Source organism: Ursus arctos, unplaced genomic scaffold (assembly GCF_023065955.2).
Source record: "Ursus arctos isolate Adak ecotype North America unplaced genomic scaffold, UrsArc2.0 scaffold_25, whole genome shotgun sequence".
Classification (NCBI taxonomy): Eukaryota; Metazoa; Chordata; class Mammalia; order Carnivora; family Ursidae; genus Ursus; species Ursus arctos.
The window spans coordinates 34,836,598-34,861,415 of NW_026622930.1; the positions used below are offsets into that span (position 1 = coordinate 34,836,598).

The 24,818-nt window shown below is 42.5% G+C and overlaps 1 protein-coding gene across 3 annotated transcripts in view; it reads right to left on the reverse strand.

The window, feature by feature from the left end:
* Window positions 1-24,818, reverse strand: part of PPP1R36 (protein phosphatase 1 regulatory subunit 36) — a 45,226-nt gene that overhangs the window by 15,867 nt on the left and 4,541 nt on the right. For 2 of the 3 annotated variants that reach the window (XM_048220058.2, XM_057318702.1), the window contains 9 exons: window positions 16,638-16,724; window positions 15,984-16,081; window positions 15,818-15,884; window positions 13,697-13,795; window positions 9,715-9,849; window positions 1,880-1,922; window positions 1,381-1,559; window positions 1,104-1,295; window positions 379-569 (listed from right to left, as the gene is read on the reverse strand). In XM_048220058.2, the coding sequence (XP_048076015.1) occupies window positions 383-569; window positions 1,104-1,295; window positions 1,381-1,559; window positions 1,880-1,922; window positions 9,715-9,849; window positions 13,697-13,795; window positions 15,818-15,884; window positions 15,984-16,081; window positions 16,638-16,724 (1,087 nt within the window). In that variant the 3' untranslated portion in view covers window positions 379-382. Of the gene's footprint in view, window positions 1-219; window positions 570-1,103; window positions 1,296-1,380; window positions 1,560-1,879; window positions 1,923-9,714; window positions 9,850-13,696; window positions 13,796-15,817; window positions 15,885-15,983; window positions 16,082-16,637; window positions 16,725-24,818 lie in introns of those variants that run through there. The other variant, XM_026486890.4, reaches the window with a different exon arrangement.

The following is a 24,818-nucleotide window of genomic DNA, read 5'->3' on the forward strand; positions in this document are numbered from 1 at the left end:
ACATCAAAGGCTACTCATTCAAGTCTGTTGCTTTGTAAACTGTAAACTTTTACTCATACAGTAAAAACGAACTTAGGAACAAATACACAGGATGTTTCTTCACTAGTCCACTAGAACACTGGCCAAATGTCCTAATATATTACTCTGAACAGTCAGAGAAGCCAAGGAAGTAAATAAGACAGCAAACTAGTAAATACAGGAAAGCGAGCTTTTCAAGAGCTTTTTGAGATTCTTTAATTGCCTACTGTTGAACTTTTAACAAAATAATTTGAACAACTTAAAAAGTTTAATAATAATAAATATTAGTCCTATATAAAGTGATTAAGTCAAAGTAGTTTACTTCAAATACAGGGACTTAATTACAGAAATGGAATGTACCCGCTTATTTAGGGAATGTTGTTTGAGAGGACAGTGTTCTCATGACTAAGTTCGGTGTATCCTGGATCTTCACGTTATTTCTTTCTATCATGGAAGAATGTCTCCCAGCCGGTTTTGTGTTTTCCTCTGGTTCAAGCGGGAGAAGGGTATGGGGGTTGAACAGACATCGAGGCTCCCCCAAGATGCCAACTCTGTGAAAAGAAATTATTGGTATAGCTGAAGCAGTGAGGCCAAAGAATAAGGTGTATGGTTGTGACTGTGCTTGCGTGTGTGTGTGTGTGTGTACACCAAAGCTACACACACACACACACACACACACACACACACACACACACATATATATTTTTTAAAGTTTTCCCTGTTTCCATGAACCCCCTTTGTGGTCTTAAGTACGGGTCCAAGAACTCAGCCCACAGTAACCTTCCCACATTTCCGAGAGATGGTTCTTCTAATGGAGAAACCTCAGCCTTACAAAGTCAGCTACTCCCTCTTCCAAATTAGAGCTATTTGAAGTCTAGCATAACTTTCTAGCAATATTTTCTAGTCTAGCTGGGTGTACCAAGAGCTGCCTGGGAAAGGAAGGTGGAGAGGAGAGGGGTGGATAAGAAGGTGGCTCTCATTTTTGTTCAACTTTCTGGACGAGGCGCGGTCTCTGAGCCCCTACGCCTCCTGGCCCAACCTAGGACATGACCGGAGGCTCTTTTCTCTCTCCTTGGGCCACTTACGTTGGCATGGGCACAGAGTCCAGACTTTCCAGGTGCTCTTGCATCTGTGCTGGGAGTTTGATGCCTCTTTGATGATTCTTTTTCTCAAAGACATTCTGAGCTTTTTCTCTGAGAGATGGTAGCAGAGTAGACATAACTGGAGAGCGCATGTTAATGGCTTTTTTAATCGCTGGGCGTTTTGCCATCATTTGCCTGGGGTGGGGAGAGGGGACATTTAGATTACATCATCCTGCTTTCTAGAAATGTCCCTGAGCTTTGGAAAGTCAAAAGGTCATACCTGAATTGCACAAAAGTCATGCGTTTCTTTTCCCCCCCTGATTCTTCATCCTCGCGCTTCCTCCGAGGAATGTTGAACATATCGGTACGGAAGAGCCTCCCTATTTCTTCCTCAATCTCTGTGAAGTGTTGACGTCGGAAGACAATCCAAGCTACATACGTACAGAAAGTATAAAAGGACTACGACAGAAAACAGACAAGAATCACGACCCATGGCTATGACAGTAAAAACTCCCACCTGTCTATATAACACTCCTAATCAGATGCAAACCCAGATGACCCCATTTCTCCACATTCCTGAAAAGCTGTAGAAAATCACACATGTACTCACCCTTGCAGGAGGAAAACGAGACCAAAAATTAAAGATATGGCATACAGTTTATTAGCATCCTTTTAAGAAGATATTCACTAAAAACAAGTGCCTGAGAAATAGCTATTGGTTATTGGTATACTTCATGTTTCATATGAAAGAGAAAAGCCCCAAAATGTAAATGACTCACCTCAAAGAATTTCCAGTCTTTTTGTGTATCTGATATTTTCTCCCTGCAATATAACAAATCACAACTATGGGTTGAGAGGGAAGTTCAATCTCTCAGTGATCTAGGCAAGCCCCTATCTTCAAAAGGCCTCCTGGCAGGATCAATACCTACAGCCCCAAGGCTATTTAGCTACATAAATGCTAGCCAAAGGCATTGATGAGTCCCACTATCTTTTTCTTCAACTTCTTTAGGTTATCCAGATCAAAACCCCTAGAGTATTTGGTCAAAAGTTAATCAATATAAATTGAGGATACACAAGCCAGCAGGAAATGTATTCTTATGAATGTTTTTGGTGATGTGAGTGTTGGGGAGGAAGGAGAGCGGAAAGGTGGTAAAGAGGTAACATGGGGTGTCAGTAGGTAGGGAAATAGAGAACTAAGGAGAAAGTCTAAAACGGAGAAAAAGACAAAGAATAAGCATCTTGAAAATCTTAAACAAAAAGATTTAAAAAATCTTTACACAAAACTTGCAGTTGACTGGGGACAGCAGTACGCTCTTCCTTCTGGATGTGGTATATACACTGAGCCTTGTCTGTTAGAGGCAGGCATCTGCTCAAGAGTCCTTGCAACACAAATTCAGTGGTAAGGATACTGTACCGGCATGGGCACACTTACTGAACTTGGCCCCCCTCCCCCAATACAGGCTATTCTAGCTCTGATTCCTGGCCTTAGGACAGCAGGCATGGCCTGTGGAGGACTTGAGAATTGATGGAGAGGGCTGTGCACCTGCAATCACTTGATCGCTCAAGGGGCCAAGGTGAGACCCAGGCACTCCAAGGCTGATCCTGGATTTGCTTCCAGTTTTGCTTGGGACTTCCTCTGAGTAACAGACTCCCAGGACTGACCCTTGTTATCAGGCTTTCAAGAACCATCCTGAACGCCAGTGGTCTGGGGAAGATGACCCAAACCCCTCAGGACCTCCAGCCTTCTCAAAGGGACTTCATGATCTGTGTGGGCCCAAATTAGCCCTCCATTTGGGGGAAACACTGAAGCACTGGTTCAGCTTCTACCGGGGCAGATCCCTCCCTTCCTGCAGCCTCTTCATTCACACACGGGTTTCCTCACGTGCAAGTCTTCAACAAGGAAGTAAGGCAATCATTACAGTGCACGTTTACCAAGTACGGACCAGGTGCCAAGTACCTACGCTAAGCCCTTCACACGATCATACTGAGTCCTCATAAGATTTCTAGGAGGTAGTCAGCATTATCATTCCCACTTTACAGTTGAGGAGACTGAGGTGCAACGACATATGTAATTCGGGACAGAGTCTATACTAAAACTCGGGCCTGTCAGAGCTCCACATTTGTCCCTGTAACCAGAATGCTAGGGAAACAAGCTTTTCCTTTAGATTCGTTTGCAGATTGAAAACATCAAACTCTAGGGGCGCCTGGGTGACACAGTGGTTGAGCGTCTGCCTTCGGCTCAGGGCGTGATCCTGGCGTTATGGGATCAAGCCCCACATCAGGCTCCTCCGCTATGAGCCTGCTTCTTCCTCTCCCACTCCCCCTGCTTGTGTTCCCTCTCTCGCTGGCTGTCTCTATCTCTGTTGAATAAATAAATAAAATCTTAAAAAAAAAAAAAAATCAAACTCCAGAGCCCAGCAGTTTTCCGGACAAGTCTCCGCATCCTTCTGTGCCACCTGCCATCTGCACCTGACAGGAGTGCTTATGCGGCATTTCCACCCTTCCACGGCCACTGCGGCAGACGCCAGACATCATGCACACCTGCCAAGCTGCTGCCAAAACCAACCAAACTCGGTTTTTGGAATACTAAGTCAGCCTGCCTTCTGGCAGAAGATTTAGAGTGGCACTTGGGTTTGCACAACTCAAACCAGCACCATCTTAGCGAGGTTTTGAAAGGACAGAGTGATTGTGCAGGAAACACGCACTTTCTCCTCTTCTCTCTCTCTCTCTTTTTTTTTAAAGATTTTATTTATTTATTTGGGAGTGAGAGAGAGAGAATGAACAGTGGGGACAGAGGGAGAGAGAGAGAAAAACAGACTCCCTCCTGAGCAGGAAGCTGGATGTGGGGCTGGCTCCCTGGACGCAGAGACCACGACCTGCACCAAAGGCAGACACAACCAACTGAGCCAACCCAGGAGCGCCTTCTCTTTTCTTTTTCTTTTTTTTTTTTTTTTTTTTTTTTTTTTTGAGTGAGAGAGAGAGAGTGTGTGTGTGTGTGCACACACGGAAGCACGCACAGGGAGGGCTGGGGAGAGGCAGAGGGAGAATCTTAAGCAGGCTCCACGCCCAGCACGGAGACCCATGCAGGGCTCTGTCTCATGACCCTGAGATCACAACCTGGGCCGAAATCAACAGTCGGACACTAAACTGACTGAGCCAGGTGCCCCCCTCCCTTTTTTTCTTAAATTTTATTTTATTTGAGTAATCTCTACACTTAACATGGGGCTTCAACTCATGACCCTGAGACCAAGAGTCTCATGTCCTTCTGACTGAGCCAGCCAGGTGCCCCTCTTCTTCTCTTTTTAAATGTTAGAAGAGAAGGTACCATGAACCTCTTCCCTGTCCCCTCAAGTTACCATAAAACTGGGACTTCTTTCTCCCTTAAAGCCCAAAGCAAACTGATGGAGCCTACCCCGCAGAAATCAAGTATGGAAGGTAATGGGTTTCTTCTTACCATTCTGATTTAGCTCTGCATATGAACCTGAAATGAGTCCCGGAAATGGAGGCAGAGAATAAGCACATTTGGGAACCTCCTACTTTAAATCTGCAAATTCCTCTCTTGGTGAATTTTGGGTCATTTATCTTCTTTTTAATTTTACCTTATAATTTTTACAGTAAGTACATAATAATTATAAACTGACTATAAATTTAAAATTTTACTGAGCATAAGAAACATATTTAAACACTCCAAATCCTCCACATATTGAAATAAACTTCATAATAGCAAAATCCAAGATAAATATAATGCAAGCCACAAATGTAATTTTAAAATTTCTGGTGGCCACAGTAAAAAGAAACAGGTGGAATTAATTTTTAAAATATACTTATTGTGTCCAAACCCTGAAATATTATCATTTTAATACGTAATCAACATTTCAGAATGATTAAGGAGCTATTTTGTTTAAACTTGTTTGTATAGTGTATATTTTACATTTATAGCACATTTAAATATGGACCAGCTACATTCCAAGTGCTCAACAGCCACATGTGGCAAGTGGCTACCATGCTAGTCAGCAAAAATGCTGTACATTTCACCTGTGAAGGCAAACGGCACAGAAAAGGGGGGAAAGCCAGCCTGGTGATAGATCCAGAGATTTTCAGTGGCCTGTTATGGTGCTTTCTTATTCCTTCTTGCTACATTAGACTCAGCTCTAAACCAAAATGAGGAAAGTATATCATATTTTCAGTCCTTCCTGGGGGGAAAAAAATAAGCCAGGCCCATAGCGTCCTGAGGTCCTAGAGAAAAAAAAGTTTGTTCCCACTTAACCCCTGCTGCTTTGGATGAAATCAGGTTTAAACGAAGGCCAAGGCCTACTCTGCACAAAGGAACAGAACGTCAAAGGAATGTGTTTGGGAGAGGGGAAAGAGGCTTTATTGACTGTGACTCTGAGGGTGGGGGTGGGGAGTGGGACTTAAGGATGATTTATAAACCTGAGCTGCAAAGAGACCCCTCTCTCTGTATGCTCATCCCTATGCCAGCCTCTCTGGTCACCCATCAGGCAACAGCTTGCACTGAGAGCAAAGGAGGGGGGTTGAAATCTGAGGGAGAAATCCTAGGACAGAGGTGGGGGTGGAGCCGGAACTGGCCATAACCAAAGAATAGATCTAATTCTATAGCTTGTGCCATGAAGAGGTTTTTCTTATCTATCCTGGAAAACACAGAGATTTTTTACTGAACACGTTCGTCAAAATCGTGCCAAAGCTTTTGCGTATCAGGATTTTACAGATGTATTTAGAATACAAAGGCATGTCCTCCTACTTTTCAAGAAACATGAAAGCACTAAATTAACAGCCCCCAAATTGCTGGTTCTTCTGAAATCTCTAATTTAACTCCAGAGACAAACAGCGTAAGGTGTCCTAGTACAATATTAAGTGTGCATATATCAGAGAGAAAAGTCAGAAAATACACAAGAATGTTCTCATGGGAATATTAGCTTATTCACATTGGAAGTGAAAGAATGATATATTAAAATCAGGTAATCACTCCTAACTGGTGAAAAAACTGTCCTCACCTTCTAGATAAAAATAGCCAAAAGAACAATATAAACTCCATTCTAGGACATAATCAACGCCCATGGCCAATTAACAACTTTTATTGGCAAAAAACATGCTGTAATCTGTTTTCCTTGATATCCTTTGTTCGGCTCTATGACCGGTATGGAATTTGTTATGCGAGTGGCGGGTGGTGAGCTCTAAACTGATTCTTTCCCAACCAACAGGCAGGAGAAAAGCAGGTGATGTTGGACACAACGACAAAAAGACCAGCACCTCCCGGAGATGAGCCAGTACTAAATTGAGGTAATCCATATCTTTCAAAACATAACGAGTCCTTTAAAAGTTTGTATAAAAATTACATTGTAATAAAAATGTACTATTAAAAGTATAATAACATAAGCATAGGTTCTATATCCAGAGAACTAAAAGATACAGTAAAATCTGTAATTATGATATAATTATTCATAGTTTGGGTTTTTTTAATCTCAAAATTATTCTGCACTGCACATCCTTATTGTTTTATTTTTAATGTTTTTAAAGATTTATTTATTTGAAAGAGAGAACGTGCATGAGCGGGAGGGAGGCACAGAAGGAGAGGGAGAGAATCTCAAGCAGACTTGCTGCTGGGCTGAGCCGGAGGCACTAAATCCCAAAGACCCTGAGATCATGACCTGAGCCAAAATCAAGAGTCTGATGCTTAACCAGCAGAGCCACCCAGGTGCCCCTGCGCATGTACTTTTAAAGATTAAACAGTAAGGGTGCCTGGCTGGCTCAGTAGAGCATACAACTCTTGATCTCACAGTTGTTAGTTTGAGCCCCACACTGGGTCTACAGATTACTTAAAAATAAAAATCTCTAAAAATTAAACATTAAATACTGCCAGTACAATTATTTTTTTAGAGTAGGTGTTTTTCTGTTTTGTGTTTTTTGGTTTTTTTGGAGTAGGGCTTTTTTTTTATTTTTAAGATTTTATTTATTTATTTGAGAGCGAGAGCACAAGCACTGGAGGGGGAGAGGGAGAGGGAGAAGCAGGCTCCCCGCTGAGTAGGGAGCCCAACACAGAACTCAATCCCAGGACTCTGGGATCATGACCTGAGCTGAAGGCAGACGCTTAACCAACTGAGCCACCCAGGTGCTTTAGAGTAGGTTTTTTTAACCTTGTGGACTGAATGTTTGTGCCCCCCACCCCCGCCGCCGCCCCCATCCCAAATTCGTATGTTGAAGCCTTAAAAACCAGTATGATGGTAACATTTGGAGGTGGGGCTTTGGGGAAGTAATTAGGTTCAGATGAAGTCATGAGGGTGGAGCACCCATGATGGGATTAGTGTCCTTTTAAGACTAGAGAGAGGGGCGCCTGGGTAGCACAGCGGTTAAGCATCTGCCTTTGGCTCAGGGCGTGATCCCAGCGTTCTGGGTTCGAGCCCCACATCAGGCTCCTCCACTAAGAGCCTGCTTCTTCCTCTCCTACTCCCCCTGCTTGTGTTCCCTCTCGCGCTAGCTGTCTCTCTCTGTCAAATAAATAAATAAAATCTTAAAAAAAAAAAAAAAAAAGACTAGAGAGAGACTAGGGCTTTCTCTTTCCATCATGGAGGGACCCAGTGAGAAGGCGGCTGTCTGCAAGCCAGGAGGAGGGCCCTCACCAGAACTCAACAATACTAGCCACTTGATGTCAGACTTCCAGGCTTCAGAACTATGAAAAATAAATTTCTGCTGTTTAAGCCATTCAGTCTGTAGTGATTTGTTACAGCAGCCCAAGCTGACTAACACAAGCCACAAATTCTAGTTTTCTCAATTTGAAGTGACACTTAGAAGACAGAAGAAATTAGAGTAATGTTAAATTGAGAAAAAGTAATTTTTTAAAAGGGGGGGGCAAGAGCAGAGGGAGATGGAGAGACAGAATCCCAAGTAGGCTCCATGCCCAGCACAGACCCCGACTTGGGGCTCAATCTCATGACCCTGAGATCATGACCTGAGCTGAAATCAAGGTTAGGACACTTAATTGACTGAGCCACGTAGGAACCCCTGAGAAAAAGTAATTTTAAAGTGACTGAATAAGAAACTGTGAAGCTGATGATGAACTTGTATGACTACTGAATAGCATCAGAAACAAGGTAGAAGTGTTCAAATAAAGATTTTTAACATTTTCATAATGTGTAAAAACAAGCATCAAAGGACAGCAACAAACTAGAAAAACAAATGGCCAAGTCTTGCTATATGAAACATAAATTATACAAATACCCACTTTCCAGTTGATAAATGCTTAAAACTAGATAAGGCAGTAATTAATTTTAATAAGAATATAATAAACAGGCAATAAATTATTTTGCACAGAAAAAGAGCACAGACCCCACAGTCATGAAAGATATTCAAAGTCAAATAAAATAGCTTTAAGCTTTTTTTTTTTTTTTTACAACTTTAAGCTATCGAAAGTATTAAACTAATAGAGCTAGGTATGCTTATTGCTTATGGTGACACAAAATGTTTTAGCCTTTTTGGAGAACAATCTGGCAATACGTAACAAGAGCTAGAAAACTACTGACGCCTTCTAGGTAAATACATTCTGGGTGATAAGCCATAAGTAAATAGCTCAAATAGACAAAGTAATTTATATAAAGATATCCACCACAGAAAAACTGAAATCACAGAAGCGTGCACAGAAGGAATGGTGAGACAAAGTGGTACATTACACGGCAGAATAACTATAGTTGCTATTCAAAGTGGGAGGTGAAATTCTGTAAGCAGAATAACAGAATAAGGTACACAGAAAACGTAGAACATAAACAGAGCATATGGAAATATCTGTATTTGGAAAACGTGGGGAATGCAGAGAGAAACCACGAATTCTGTTCTTTTCCTATGAAGTTAAAAATAAGAGTTCTGGTCTCAACTGTCGTGTGGCTCTTCAACCTGTTATAAAACCACTCAGAGAGGAGATTGGGGGGGGGGTGTTAAGGATCGGAGGCTTCCCTCGATGCTTCTAAACTCTCCTCTGATACAACACATTTTTTTTTTTTAAGACTTTAATCTCTACACCCAAGGTGGGGCTCGAAATCACAACCCCGAGATCAAGAGGTGCGGCTCCACCGACTGAACCAGCCCGGTGCCCCACGAGACACTTCGGTTTTAATTACAGTAATATATAGACTGTCATCGTAAGGCAAAGATTATCTCCCCACAAACAACATCATCTTATAACCCTCACCTTACTAGCTTGTACCCACGGCTGTTGTTGCTACACAATGAGCAGCGAAAGGGCAGGGGACGCCCCCGATGCCCCCTTCGACCTGGCCCATCACCAGGCCTCCTGCCCCAGGCAGCCATGGGGCCCTGGTCGGCAGCAGGAAGCCTTCCAGGTTGAGAGCGAGATCCCACTGAGCCAGTACATCCTGACAGGAAAGTCTTTTAAACTTAGGTGGTGTCGATTCTGGGATTCTTCCCATACTCGGTTTTCTCAAACAAGACATCACGTGTGTTTGGGGCAGAGTCTCACCTGAGCCCAGTTATCGTGTACAACCAAAAAGGAAACTTTCGCAAGGGCACAAAAGTCAAATTTAAGGGTGTTCCGGATATGAGTGCATAAACCCGTGAGCTCTCATGAAGCTGTTAAGTGCGCACTTACTTTCCGCAGCACATGTGATGCTTATCAGGCATGGCCAAGCCCAGGACGAGGATGCAGTACTTCTGTGCCAAGTACTTCTGCGCCGCCTCTAACTTACTTACAACCAATTCCAGCTCTTTTTTCTCTACAAGGCCCCTGAAAAGAAAATGGTCCTTTGGGTTCATTTGGGCAAATGTCAATATTAATTAGCGGAAAGTCAGAAGTGTAAACTATTTTGAAAGAAATAGAAGTGAGTCAACACATCTCACTCATCCTTTCGTTTATTCGACTTGAGTTATGGCAGAGGGAGGGCCTCCAAGCCCTTTGGTATTTATCATCGTAATCAGCATCTCAAGTTTACGGTGAATTTTCACTTTTTTATAGATTCTTCATAGTATGTATCCTTAATTTTACATATAGGCGGTCCTAATTTATCTAGAGCAGCTCAACTAACAAATTACCTACATTGGTTTCTGAGGCAGCTAGCAGCCCACTTCCCTGCCGTTTTGTTGAAAGAGCTATGCAGACGCTCTCCCTTCCGCGTCCCCTGGGTTCCCGATGTTACTGCTAAGTTTGAAGGCTCAATGTTCGACCTCCTCAATGCTTCCCTACTCTCAGTAGGAAAGCATGTGTGGACCACTCCTCTGGGAACTTTGGCACCAATTACAATAACCTTGCTTCCCTGTGAAAACACTACCCCAGTTCCCGTAGAACTGCAAATGAACTTTCCAGAAGAAAACCTGTTCGCAGGTTACAGCATGTTTGGAGCCTAATCTTAGAGTTTTTGCAGTACAACATCGTAGGAAACAATATTGCTAACAATACATTCCAATGATTGCTACTGAAAAATTGAGTATCATTGGCTTTTTATCTGCCTTTTAATTTTCAGAAAGATTTAAACCCCATGAAATGCACTCTAAACAACAGGGACAAATCACTGCCCCTTCTGATGTTTACCACTAGACTGACCACAGGAGGATACACTGTGGAGGAAGGGGTTTAAGGATAACAGAGATATTTCAAAGCACAAAATGTTATCACATGCGGTAAGAAGGCTTGTGAGTCACTGGAATGAAATGAGTTTCCGGAATAGATAAAGTGAGTTCCAACTTTAAATGCCCCAAATTCGTATAATCCAAACACCTGCACCCACCTGCACACCAATGCCCATCACTGTGCCACCTCCCTGTTTCCTTCAGCAGCCCCAGCCTCTCTTACCCTTCACCCGTACTTTGCCAGATCTGCCAGTAGCTAATACGCCTCTTTTGCTTTTGAAAACAAAACAACAATGAAAAAAATGCTTTGAAACTTTTAGGCCACTGGTTTGTAAGTTTAAATGTATCTAAGAATCACCTGGGATACTCGCTCAGTGCAGATTCCTAATGCCATCCCCTCTCCAGGATCCTGATTCAGTAGGTCTGGGTAGAGCCTGGCATTTAAAACAAGTATACTCCTTTGGGAAAAACTTGATAATAATTTCAAGTGCCATACAATTGACCATGAACTTGGGTACAATAACCTCTCCTGGAAATTTGTCCTTCTTAAAAAAAAGTATCCAAAATTAAGGGGAAAATCTAATGCATGAAGATATTCAATAATATTCCACTTATTCAATTGAATATTCAATTTATTCAATTCAATTTATTCAATTCAATAATATTCAATTAACTATTTGTCTATCAGGAAAACTGGCAACTCCCAAAAATATATAAAATGGAGGGGAAAAAGGAGTAGTAATACAGCCAAGTACTGTTTAAGGACTTGACATTTATTAACTTAACATATGAGTCCCTACAGGATTTATTCCAGCACCAAGTCCATACCCTTGACCAATATACATACTATACTGCCTCTTAACTGGTAAGTCAGTCAATAACACACATTAGCTTGATAGACAGTCATGCCACCATTAAAAATTATCATTATGAAGATATAATAACTTGAAAAGTACTTACGATGTTTTTAAAACTGCGTTAATTTTGCCTTTGTACAGAAGCTACAAATCTGAATTACAAATGGATAAACTCTGTATAACAGAGAGCTCAGCTGACTGGGAGGGGCTGGTGGACACACTGCACAGAGGCCGAAGCACAGGCTGGAGAGTTCAAGAGATCTGGGCTCCCATCTCAGCTCCACCACTAACCAGGCAAGTCTCCAGCCAGCTCCTCAACCTTTCTGAGCCTTAGCTTCTTCATCTGTAAAATGGGGAGAAGGCTCTTTCTTCTGGAATTGGGGTTTTTAATCATCTAAAACCACCAACGTGTACCTATGTACCCCTTTTAGCTCTTCTCTCACGGGTTGTAGGCTTTCCTCCCAAGGGGCAACCTCTGGGTTAAGATAATATGCATTATCTCATCTAATCTGGACAATAACTCTGTAAAGTAGATACTACTATTATCCCTGTTCTACCTCACTAGTCTGACTGAAATCAATTATTTTCTTAAAGTTATTTAAGTCCAGATATCTCAATACAATCTGTATTTATTTCTATTATACATAAACTGACTACTGGAAGCCTGAATGTGAAAAGTTAGTCTAATTATTTTGGAATCACACCATAGAACCAATCATTTTAAGGCTTGGATTTTTCTCTGTCATTCCATAACTGATTCCTTCTAAGAAAGTCTACCTTATACCACGGTGCTCTAGTAAGTTTTAGTGTATTTCAAAAACAACTAAGAAACCTTTTTCTCTGTTACCTATTCCTATAAATTTAGAAATGAAATGTATGTCTCTGCTAGACTAGCAGTAACCCTCAGAATTAGAAAACACCACATAAAATATAAGCTCTGGAGCTGCCGAAGTCTAGTAAGTTCTTTTGGGGGATGATAAGACTCCTCGAACCTTCTGAGCCTCCAGCTGGCTGAGCCCTTTTGCCTGCCACCACAGAAGCACTTCATGATCTCTGGCTGCTCTGCTGTGAATGCAGCCCTGAAATAACATGGAGGTGGTATATTATGATGGCTTCACTGGAGCAGCAGTGTTTGAATTATTTATCTGGTTCTTTACAAAACTGCTGTCCAGATACATTTATCTATCCATAAAATGTTTTTCAAACTGCTTGGTTGTACACAAGGATTTTGCATCTTAAAAACATTCCACAGCAACAAACTGATGACTCTAACAGCATTTCTAACAGCTCAATCATTGGGTTGGTTCCACACATACTGGGGAGGGCAGCCTGGGCACTTGGAAAGTTCCATGGCTTGCAAAAGGTCACCAAGCCTGAGAGGCATTGTCCTGCTCCGGACTCCGAGTTCCCAGATTCTTGCCCTGTACAGCTCTGAGCCACCTCTGCCTAAAGCAGTTAAATGTATTTCTTAGGCTTCCTATGTAGCCTAAGAAATCTTGTTTGCTTCTGTGATTTGGAATATCATTTTGGTCTAGATATCTATTAATTTTTTTAATTCTTAGCTTTTTTCACTCGATGCTTACAAAAGCCCTAGCAAGACTCTCATAAGCATAAAAAGCATAGAACCAATATCTCTATCTGCACTGTCCAATATGGTAGCCATGAAGCCACATGTGGCTATTGAGCACTAACTGTGGTTAGTCTGAATTGAGGTATATTGTAAGTATAATACGGATACCAGATTTCAAAGACTACTACAAAAAAAAGTAAAGTGTGTCATCAATAACCTTCTAATATTGACTACATGTTACAATGACATTTTTGAGTCATTGCATTAAATAAAATACATTGTTAAAATTAATTTCACCTTTATCTTCTACGTTTTTAAAAATATAGCTACTGAAAAATGTTAAGTTACATATGTGGCTCTCATTACATTTCTACTGGGCAGTGCTGGTCTATATTATCTGGAATATTTTGTTGCTAGAAAAACCATGTGAATTATTCAGTGAGCTTTAAAATCTGATGAACTACTCCCATGTAAAATGTTTTTGTATACTTCAAATTTTTAAAAATTTCCATCATCTCTTTACCCTAGTTTTAACATTGGCAATAATAAAACTTTAAAGTGCACTACAAAATCCTACTTACACCATATAACTTTCGGGTTTCTTTTCCAGTGAGTTTTTTTCCAAGTAATGAGATAAATAGTACAACAAGGCCATGAGGAAATTGTCAAGATTTTTATTCCTATGGGGAGAATAAACAAAAAAAAGAAAGAAAGAAAGAAAGAAAGAAAGAAAGAAAGAAAGAAAGAAAGAAAGAAAGAAATGAATGCTAACATATTTTTTCTTCAAATTTTTATTTAAATTCTAGTTAGCTAACATGTAGTATAAACATAGTTCAAACATAAAACTTTTCCTAAGAATACATGGGCACACGACATAAGAATAAGTAGAAATACATGCTATCATGCCTGTCACACAACTAATTTACCATTTAAAATTCTATCCTCTATACTATTGAAGATGTAAGAAATCTGATTTTTGTGACCAAACCTTTTACGGGATCACACACTAAATACAGTTTTGCTTATCAATTAGTTTTAATTTTTAAGAAGTTTTCATTATATAAATAATATTTTCCACTGTTTAAAAAATGTACACAAATATGTCAAGTAAAAAGTCCTCTCACTCCTTTGCTACCGTCCTACTCCCAAGTAGCAACCACTGCTAAGAGTGGAATGAATTGTTCCTAAACTTTTCAAAGCATAGACAATTACATTTAAGGTCCTCCCCAACCAACGCACATACATACGCATGAATATATGCCTTACATTTTTCTTTGGTAACAAAGAAGATAACGCTCTATAAACGCAAGTCTTTGCGACTTGCTTTTGTCACTTAACTGGTTAGCATGGACCTCTTTCCATGATACTATGTATTGACTTTCCTCATTCTTTGAAAAGCCGGATAAAGTATTCTATATCTCATAATCATAATTTATTTAACTAGTGCTCTATTGATGGATAGGTAGAACTTTTAAAAATATCATTGACATTGCTGCAGTGATTATCCTTATGGCCACGTCTCTGAGTGAGTTTGTAGGAGTGAACTTGCTAGGGCATGGTGTGTAGCATATTAAAGTTTCACAGTTTTGCTCTAGGAGGTTGCACTGATTCACAATCCATCTCATTTGTTTTAAAACCAGAAGCCTTTGTCTTCTTTCTAAATATTCTCACGAGATTTTTTGCTGCTTCCTTTCTAGCAATGCAAATTCTCACTGGCATTCTTTCTTCAACTATATATACCTCGACAAGCGGATGAAGATGAGCATTGCAGATTTTTTTCCCGACGTTAGTAACTGCCTGTGCCAGGCTGGGTTCTCCCAGAAACAGACTGTGATGCGAGAGTTAGTAGTTTACTTAGGAAGTGCTCACAGGAAACATCAGTAGCGGGGTAGGAAAGCGAGACAGGAAAGGGAAGGAAGCCCACACAGCGGGTGTTAACAAGTTTACTATCCCTGTGGACAAATGCAGTTCAGTCCTGTGGGGGGCTCTGGGAGCCAGTGCAGAAAACTTCTGAGTTACCTTAACAGAAGGAAGTTGGGATATTTTTGTACAGCTCTCCGTCTAGCATAACTCTGACTGCAGGCTGCTTGTGGGACACTGGCTCGCCAGTGCCCCCAGTCTGCCCTGTAGTCAGGCTGTGCGTGCTCCTGCTGTGGAATATAGCTTCGGGAGTTTGCCACAAGCAGCCTTCGCTGAATGCTGAGGGAATGTGGGAGGGCTGCCAACCGTTGGGTACCCAGTTCTCATTGAGCACTGACAAGTGCGGCGCCGTGAGAAGCACCTTCCACCCAGCCAGACAGAGACACAATTACTTCCGATTTTGTACCTGAGGAAACAGGCTTAGAAAGGTCAAGAAGCTCACCCAGAGTCATATACCTAGTACTTGCTGAGGCTCCAAACATGGAGAAAACTGATCTTCAGTAAAAGAGAATACCCTCTAACCATTATATAAATATAATGTCTTTATGGGACTTTGACAACGTGCTCTCCATACTCCTTGCCCTGGGCCTTTCTTTTGGGCTCCTGTGACTTCTGGCTTCCTGTCTTTGGTCTCAGTCTTGGAGACTGAGTCCCAAGGGGATGGCTTGCATAAAGTCAGTCCCATGTCCCTTCTCCAAAAACCAGATTTGTCGTCATTTATCAGTTGGACTTCCTTCCAATTGAGGATAAGAGATCTAAAACGTCTCATGAGCATCACGTACCTCACAAACGTTGTGAAAGAACAGACCCGCTGCATCTCAGTATCTTGTAGCAGAAACAAAGCAACAACTGAAAGGAGACAAGATGGACAATTGAGAGAGGGCCAAAGGGCTGTCTCAGAGATTCACTCCAGACAGGACACGTGAAGATGACCAAAGACTTACTCACACTTAACATCATGCAGTGTCACATTGCCCTGCTGGCCTCGTTTCTCTAAGGCTTTAGGTGACTTATCGTCTCTTGAAGCAAACTTTTTATCTGTCAACCTGTTTTGGAATAGAACAGTCTCTAGCTGTGGTTTGAAAGGTTTCAGTTGTATTTCATCGATCCTGAGGTACGTGAGGCTTTTACTATAAACTAAGGAGAGCCTGAGTGTCAAAACCCAAAGTGGGTTTTGTTTAATGGAGGAGAATTCTGGAATGCATTTTATTAAACATTATATTGACCAGGCTAGGAGTAGGAGAAATGCACACTGCCTGATATAAAATATAAATACCAATTCCACCCAAAATAGATCATTTAAATCACCTATTAATCATCTATTTAGACAATCTATTTATGGTGTAGCTACCATTTTCACATTTTAAGAAAAGTATAAAACACTGAAAACTTGCTATGAGCCAAATTATCACAGGGATACATCTACAGGACTACTGTATTGCCTCCCATGATGGAGAAACAGTGCATGTTCCTCCCTTAAGGGGCACCTGCATCATCAACCTCAGATAACAGGAATGATATTTTCCTAGAATTTGTGACAACCTGAGCCATTCTGCTGAGAGACGCTCTCAGCAGCGCTGCCACAGTTGGAGGCGAAGGTACCTGTCTGAAGCGGGACCGTCAGTTTCAGCAAAGTGTATTGCTTTGCCTTTCTTTCCTTTGTCCTTGAGCTCTACCGCAGGTGTAAAACTGTAACAGAAAGGAGAAAATGAGGAGCCTGACCCTACCCCGGCAGAAGACCGATCCTATCAGGACAGTGGCGCATGCAAGCTTAGGACTCGCAGGTGTTACAAGTGGCGCCCGAGGAGCATCTAAGGCACTGCGGTACTCGAGTCACATATTTACATGTGCAACAACCATCTAGAAAGAGATGAACGTTTCGGACGCTACGTACGTTCAGCCTCTACATAGCAGCAGCCTCCAGAACACGACTGCACACAACACAGTTCCGTCCGAAAATGCTGTAGCAGCTTCACAAGACACAGAAAGCTCATGAGAAGTCTGGAGACAGGTTTCCATTTACTGAGCACTTGTTACGCACCAAGTGCTTTTAGGCACAATCTTATTCAATCACAGCGATTCTATGAGGAAAATATTACTCGTATGGCCGTTTTTACACTTGAGAAAACCGAAGCTTAGAGAGAGCAAAGTAACGTGACCAAGACCACGGAGCACGTGTCGGAGCCAGGACCGGGTCCGGAATCCCGCACCGCAGAGCCAGGCCCGTACCCACCAGGCAGCCCTGCCTCCTGAGTGGCCACCTCAGTTGTCACTGCTCAGGACTCTCTACGGGCCGTGACTGTCTCATGGAAGGTTTCAGGACCCTTTATTGAACTCAGGGTTTCTTAAATTCTAAGGTCATGCGACCATTTCCTAAGCAGCAGTAGGGCTAAGAAGGGACCACGACTGAGCCACACACACACAGACACTGGGGCCGTACTCTGTGTACACACTGCCCTGACAGGAAAAGAAAACGGTGTCCATTCGAGTCCATGCACAGCCTCTCAGGAATATCAGCAAATGCTTAATAGAAAAACCGAGAAAAACATTTTGAAGCCCAGCAGAATGTGGTTCCTGCCTTTACAGAGAGTATGCTTTCTGGGAGAATTGGGGTGTCTACCAAATACGTGGGTCTGGAAGCCCACTGTGGATTATGTTTTCATTCTTCTGTCTGAAACAATGCCACAGTGATAACGCGACCCAGAAGCTTAATCTCTGCCCACAGTTTCATGTGTCTCTGCAAAGCTTAAGTGCAGGCGTAGTAATAGAAGCACCACCACCCCTGGCCTTACTCATTCTCTAAAGATGGGTATCAGGGGCGCCTGGGTGGCTCAGTTGTTAAGCCTCTGCCTTCGGCTCAGAGCGTAATCCCAGGGTCCTGGGATCGAGCCCCACATCGGGCTCCCTGCTCCGCTGGGAATCTGCTTCTTCCTCTCCCACTCCCCCTGCTTGTGTTCTCTCTCTCGCTGGCTGTCTCTCTCTGCCAAATAAATAAATAAAATCTTTAAAAAAAATAAAAAATAAAGATGGGTATCAATCGCGTATACTCTCTTCACCTCCTTGCCAACACAACAGTTTTGTGTATTTTAACGGGTTTGGGTTTTTTTTTTTTTGGACACACAGTTTTGAAACAACTTTCTTTGAAAATTTTTTGGGATTGAGGTTACCCACAAAGTAATCATTTTAGAGAAATACTTCCCCATGGGAATAAAGTTAATCAGTTTGGTTCTTTCTTCCTCCAGGAGTTTTTGCCAACCTCCTAGCAGTATTCAGGTTGTAGAATAAGTTAGCCCCTAGAAGCATGTACCTCATGTCACCGCAAGGGAATAATCCTTTGCATTTTTCTACTTTTTTTTTTTTAAGGTCATTGGCACCACGTTAGTCAGTGGATGATTTCTAAGCTTTTCATTCTTTCTGAATGAATAAGCTCCTCTTATCACTGGTTTCCAAGGATTGTGTATTTAGTGGGGAGGGTATGCTGAAATGCTGCGGGGGTGGGTGGGGAAAAAAAAGAAATGGAAGAATACCAAATGTTGATGGTGGCTACCGCCAAAGAGAGCCTGGGGATCAGATGGCGCAGAGAGGTGAAATGGTGATGAAGAGGTCTATCTTCCAATCTGTATACTTCCGTTTTATTTGAGGTTTTTTTTAATAACAAGAATATATTGATTTATTTCCTGCAACACTAAGAAAAAGTTGATAGAGACACATAGAAAGAAAACACTATATGGTTGATATGTTATATTGACAGACCATTTGGATTGCCTTTAACAAAATAATCAAATATCCCAAATATCCAGACTTTTTTTTAAGTAGGCTCCATGCCCAGCATGGAGCCCAACGCAGGGCTCAAACTCACGACCCTGAGACCAAGACCCGAGCTGAGATTCAGAGTCAGATGCTTAAACGACTGAGCCACCCAGGCGTCCCCCCCCACTCCGACATTTCCTAATGTCTCTCTGAAGCCATTTCTCCTTGCTAGATGCTTTGTGCAGATTCCTTCATATAACCATCCATCTAAACAAGAACACAGAGCTGTTTTCACGTTTCTCCTTGGCTCATCCCACTGTTCTGGCCACTTATAAGCCACTGGCTGTTAACTTTCCTACGCCAGGCTAAGGAAGTCACAGGTCACCAGCTCGCCCAGGCTTTCTCTTCTCTAGAAGACAAGAGAAGATAGATACACCCAATCTCAGTTACTGTCAAATGAAATTGCTATCTCCTACTCTTTTCTCAGTCCTATCCCTATAACTCAAAGTCTCTTGCCCAATTTGCCTGGGACGATGTGAGATGAGCGAGCCTTAAAATAAGACACAAGTGCCTGTCCTTAGCCAGTAGCCTGACATTTACTGCTAAGCTTCTGGTCCTTATTCTCTGACCTTCGGACATGCCTTCTCTACTTCACACTTGGCTGAGTGGCTGCTCCCCTGAGTCACGCCATTCCCCAGCTCGCCTGGTGAGAAGGATTTCTCCCTGCAAGTGCCCTGCCGTAGCTCTACAGGCAGACCACGCTCACAGTGCATCTGAAATCACCAGACAGTGCCACTAGTAATAACTGAAAACCGTCCTTCAAATCCCTCCAATTGGCTCCCAAGCCGTACTCGGAGCAAGTTCTGTGCCCTCCTGTGGCCTCACCATTGCCCCCTCCATCTGGCAATCCATTTAGAATCTGGGCCTTTCTCAGACCACATGTTGTTATATTCCCAGTATTACAACATAATTATGTCATTTCCTTTTGCCCTGAAATAAAAGAGGAAAAGAACCGTATTTTCCCCTAGAACCCATCTCTAAAATGCAGAGGGCTGGAACACTCTTGGCTCCCACACAAGTTGGAGCTCCTCAGTGGTTACTAGAGTCTTCTCTCAGGCCATGAGGAAAGACAAGAGGAGTTCAGGACTTCTGGAGGGATAGTTTCCTCAACTGTATGTCCTCAGGGGAGTCAAGGACCTTGGCAAAGACTCAGGCAGGCTGCTGGTTCTCTCCCAGCTGTGAGGAGGGGCTCTTGAAACAAGAAAGGGTAGGACAGCTGACACTGTGTCAGAGGGAAGTCTGCCTCACGGGCCTGTGAAGAAAGGTATTCTCTCTTTAACAAATAAGAAATGGGCATGCATGCTGATGAATTATGCAACACTCATTGACTCCTCACAAAGCATTATTATTCCATTTTATAGACGAGAGAACTGATCATCAGCGAGGGTAAGTAACTTGACAAATATAACCACCTAGTCAGTGACAGACCTAGGATTTGAACCCAGGTCTTCCTCCAAACCACCCTTCAAAGTCTCTTCCTTAGCTGCCTATTGAGAAATAATGAGCATCCTTTCCCTGCCCATTAGTGTGTGTCCACTTCCTGTGTGAGGTTATAGGTACCTTGTATTCTGATACAGTTATCCCTCTCAGGGTATGATCTGCAAGTGTAAGGCAGGATCCACCTGTGACACAGGGAGCTAGGTCTTCTCTGAAAGGTAAGATTTCCAATGTCACTCATTCAGGAAAGATGCCAAGACCTGCAAGGTTGGGAAGGGATCATCTTCTCTGAACTCGAGAACACCTAGAAGTCTGCGAACTCCCATTTGCTAATGGGTGTAAAAGGTGGCCTACCCGGAAAGAAGACTAAAACCCCAGAAGGGATTCCCAGGGTCTGAAATTGATGGGTTAAGAACCGAATGCCCCCGAGATCAAGCTGTTACTTTGCAAAAGCAAATTATTTGGATTCATAACACTTCAAATTTTCTTCCTCCACTGCTGGCTGTTCTTTCTTTAGTCTCCTCCTAAAACTCCTTTTCCTGGACATGTTCCCTAAATGAGAGCCTTTCTCAGGGTTCCATCTGGTTCCTCTTCTCACTTCCTATGAGTAATTTCATCTACTCCACTAACATCGATAACTGACAACTTTATAGTGAAGGTTCAGCTCTTTCTGCAGACTTATAAAATATGTCTGCCCACTGGACACCTTCGCTTGGGCATCCTGGGCATCCTACAGGCACCTCAAACTCAGTATGTCCAACACTGAACTCATTCCCCTTTAGCCTGTAGCCCCCACTACTCCCCCATCTCAGCAAATGGGCACCAGCACCCACCAGGTGGCCAAGCCGCAACATGATGTCATCCTTGATTTCTCCATCACCTGTGGCCCTTGCAGCCCACTAACCACTTAATCCTTAAATACATCTCGAATTTATCTATTTCCCTCTCTTCCCATTGACACCTTCTTAATTTTAGCCATCATCTGTCAACAGAATGTCTGCAACTGCTTCTTAACTGATCTCCTGCCTCCGGCTTGTTTCCCTCCAAACTAGTTTCCATTATGTAGCCAGAGTCATTTTTCTAAGATGTAGTTCCAATCCCAGTTTACTTCTCTGTTTAAAACCTTTCAGTAGTGGGGTGCCTGCGTGGCTCACTCAGTTAAGCATCTGACTCTTGATTTGGGCTCAGGTCATGATCTCAGGGTCCTGGGATCGAGACCTGCGTCAGGCTCCATGCTCAGTGGGGAGTTTGCTTAAGATTCTTCCTCTCCTTCTGCCCCTCCCCCAGCTCACACTCACTCACTCTCAAGTAAATCTTTGAAAAAAATTTTTTTAATTTTTAAAAAATTAATTTTAATTTTTAAAAATTTTTAAAAAATTTTTAAAGGTTTTATTTATTTGACAGAGAGGTGGCAAGAGAGGGAACACAAGCAAGGGGAATGGGAGAGGGAGAAGCAGGCCTCCTGCTGAGCAGGGAGCCCATGCGGGGCTCAATCCTAGGAACCCGCCATGACCCGAGCCAAAGCCAGACACTCAACGACTGAGCCACCCAGGAGCCCCCTAAAAAATTTTTTAATTAAAAACAACAACAACAAAAGAAAACCCTTTCAGTGGCTCCCCTGTGCCTTCTGAATGAAGTTCAGATTCCTCAGCATAGCATGCAAGACCTTTCATGATCTTACCCTGGTTTAAATCTTCTACTCACACCTGCCTAGAAGCCTATATCCAGCCTCCTGAACTACCTGCAGTCTCAAATATGCCCTGGGCCCTCTCAGGACTGGGCCTTTGCACATGCTAGGTCTTCTGCTAGAATGCACTCTCTTCCTCCCCAATCAAATCTCCCATTGCCTTGCCAACCCCTACTCCTCTTCAGGTCTTGGCTTGGATATCACCTCCCCTGGGAAGCCTTCCCTGTCCCCCCCTCCCTTGGGTTTCAGAAAATGGCCCCATTTGGGGACTGGGTCAAGGTACTTGGCTGAATGCAGTTTTCCTCAGCCCTGGCCCTAGCCCAGTGGTGGCAGTGGTGATGGTTACTAATGAATGGGCCTTAAGGAGAGCAGCAATCTCAGAGGGAAGAGTTAGGGTCATAGCACTGCTACCAACAGATTCTCCTCCCAACAGGAGCCTGGAAGAGTCTGGTTTATTTTCAGTAAGAAGGGCAGCATAGATACCCACCCTGCCCCCACCGCTTCGAACTGCCATAGTCCTCCTGTCTATGTCACCTCCCTTCCACCATACTCAGTGGGAAGGTGCTCCTATCTTTTCTGTGCTCTTGACCCCATTCCCCACTCCTTCTCTTCTGTTCCATCTCTTTTTTTTCCCAAAACAAATTTGAGATTTTCCTACCTTGAAAACAAAACCAACAAAAATCTCCTTCCCTTAGGACTGGATCCCCAAAAGGCTACTATCTCTTTTTTTCCTTCTTCACAGATAAAGTCACCGACAACAGTACTCTATTTTTGTTAGGTTCTTGAATTTATCTCAGATGTTCTCTTCAAACTACTGTTATCTGATTTCCACCTTACTGGCCTCCTGAAACTGTTTTTCACCTAGAACCCCCGGACCTCAGCAATCCTAACTTGTTAAATCCAAAGGCCTGTTTTTAGTATTTGCCTTACTTCGAACTCTCTTTAGCTTCTGACATTGCTGACACTCCCCACTCCATCCTCTTGCTTTCAAAGGCCTATGCGTCTCAGGCTTTTTTCTCTGACCCTTCTAATTCTTCTTCTTCTTTGGCTAGCTCCTCTTTCTTTGCCTGTTCACTACCTACAAAAACTTTAAGACATATAGACTTGATTAAGAGACATATCAAACCAATTACAATGTATGGAAGTTACTTGGATCCTGATTGGAATAAACTTATAAAACACTGGACAATAGCAGATACCTGAATATAAATTGAATATATGATGACGTAAAGAAATTACCATTTATATTTGTGAGGGCGTAAATAGTAAGGTTTTTTTTTCTAAGAGAGTGCTTTTTTTTTGACATACATACTGAGATATTTATAGATGAAATGATATGATGTCTGGGATTTGCTTAAAAATAATCAGGGGTGGAGTAGATAGGCTGTGGATGAAGTTGATCTTAATTTGGTGACTGTGGATGCTATGTCATGGGAATGCCGGAGTTCACTATATCATTCTCTTACTTTTGTATATGCTTGAAATCTTCCAGTATAAAAAGTTTTAGATGTTTACAATTAGTTTAAAAACTTTAATAATGCTATATGAGAAAAACTAGCAAAAAATCAGACCTGCAAGGATTTTAGATACTGGAATTATCAGTCACAGGATATAAAACAAATGTAACCAGTATGTTGAAGACAAACAAATAAAAATCAGGTGGTAATCCCTAACACTGGTGCACTGGTACTCTTTGGGGGTAGAACAATGGTGGAATCTTCACTTTCAACTTTGTACATTATGTACTTGTTTTCAATACATATGTACAACTTTGCAATAAGAAAAAAGACGGAAATGCAGAATGTAGTAAGTTAAATGCCCATGTTTGTGTACATACAGATAGAAGAAGATTTAGAAGGCTATATAATAAGATTTTAATATATTAACAGTTACTTTGCTGGGTGAGACTGCAAAGTTCTTTTTTGTTTTTGCTTACTGGCATTATCTGTTTAAATAATATGACTTTTAAGTTTTTTTTCATAATTTTTAAAAGTACATATTCCTTAGGGTTCTGGCCTCCATCAGGCCTCTCTCGTGAGGGCCAAACTCCTTACCTACTGACCTGGGAGTCTCACAGGCAGGTACCTCAAATTGTGCACATCTAGAAAAGTCAACTTGTTACCTCTTACCCCCTCCACAAACTTACTGGCTCTCCCTCACTCCTTATGTCAAGAGGCAATATCATCCTGCACATAGTTACTGGGACATTCCTGCTTCCTCCTCCCCTCGTCTCACAGCCAGGGCCACCAACTCCTCCCTCCTTCAGCGGGGCCAGGTTTACCTCCCAGAACCTCTACAATGGGTCTTTGACTCTCTGTTCTCCTGCCAGTCTTTATCAAGGTCCTAGTCCCTTGGATTGCTACCTAATTGTCTGTCTCCCCAGTTTGTTTGGTTTTTTTAGATTTTTTTAAAAATTTATTTATTTGAGAGAGAGAGAGTACGGACAGAGGGAGAGGAAGAGGGAGAAGCGGACTCCCTGCTGAGCAGGGCGCCCAATCCTCCCAGGACCCTGAGATCATGACCTGAGCCGAAGGCAGCCACTTAACCGACTGAGCCACCCAGTCGCCACTTTCTCCCTAGTTCTAATCTTGCCTCTCCACGCTACTGTGGGAGGGGCTTTCTAGAGCATAGATGCAATCCTATCATGTATGCTCAGTCAAGGTGTATGGAGTGTACTAAACAGAACCAGGTATGATGCAATGACTAAACAGGCCTTCCCTTTGCCTCCGCTGCTCCCACCCCTACTACTGTCTCCTCTCAACCTCCCCTGCCTCTGCCCCAGGATTTGGGGTGACATAAGTCTCTGAAACACAGTTTCTGAAAAAAAAAAAAAAAAAAAAAAAAAAAAG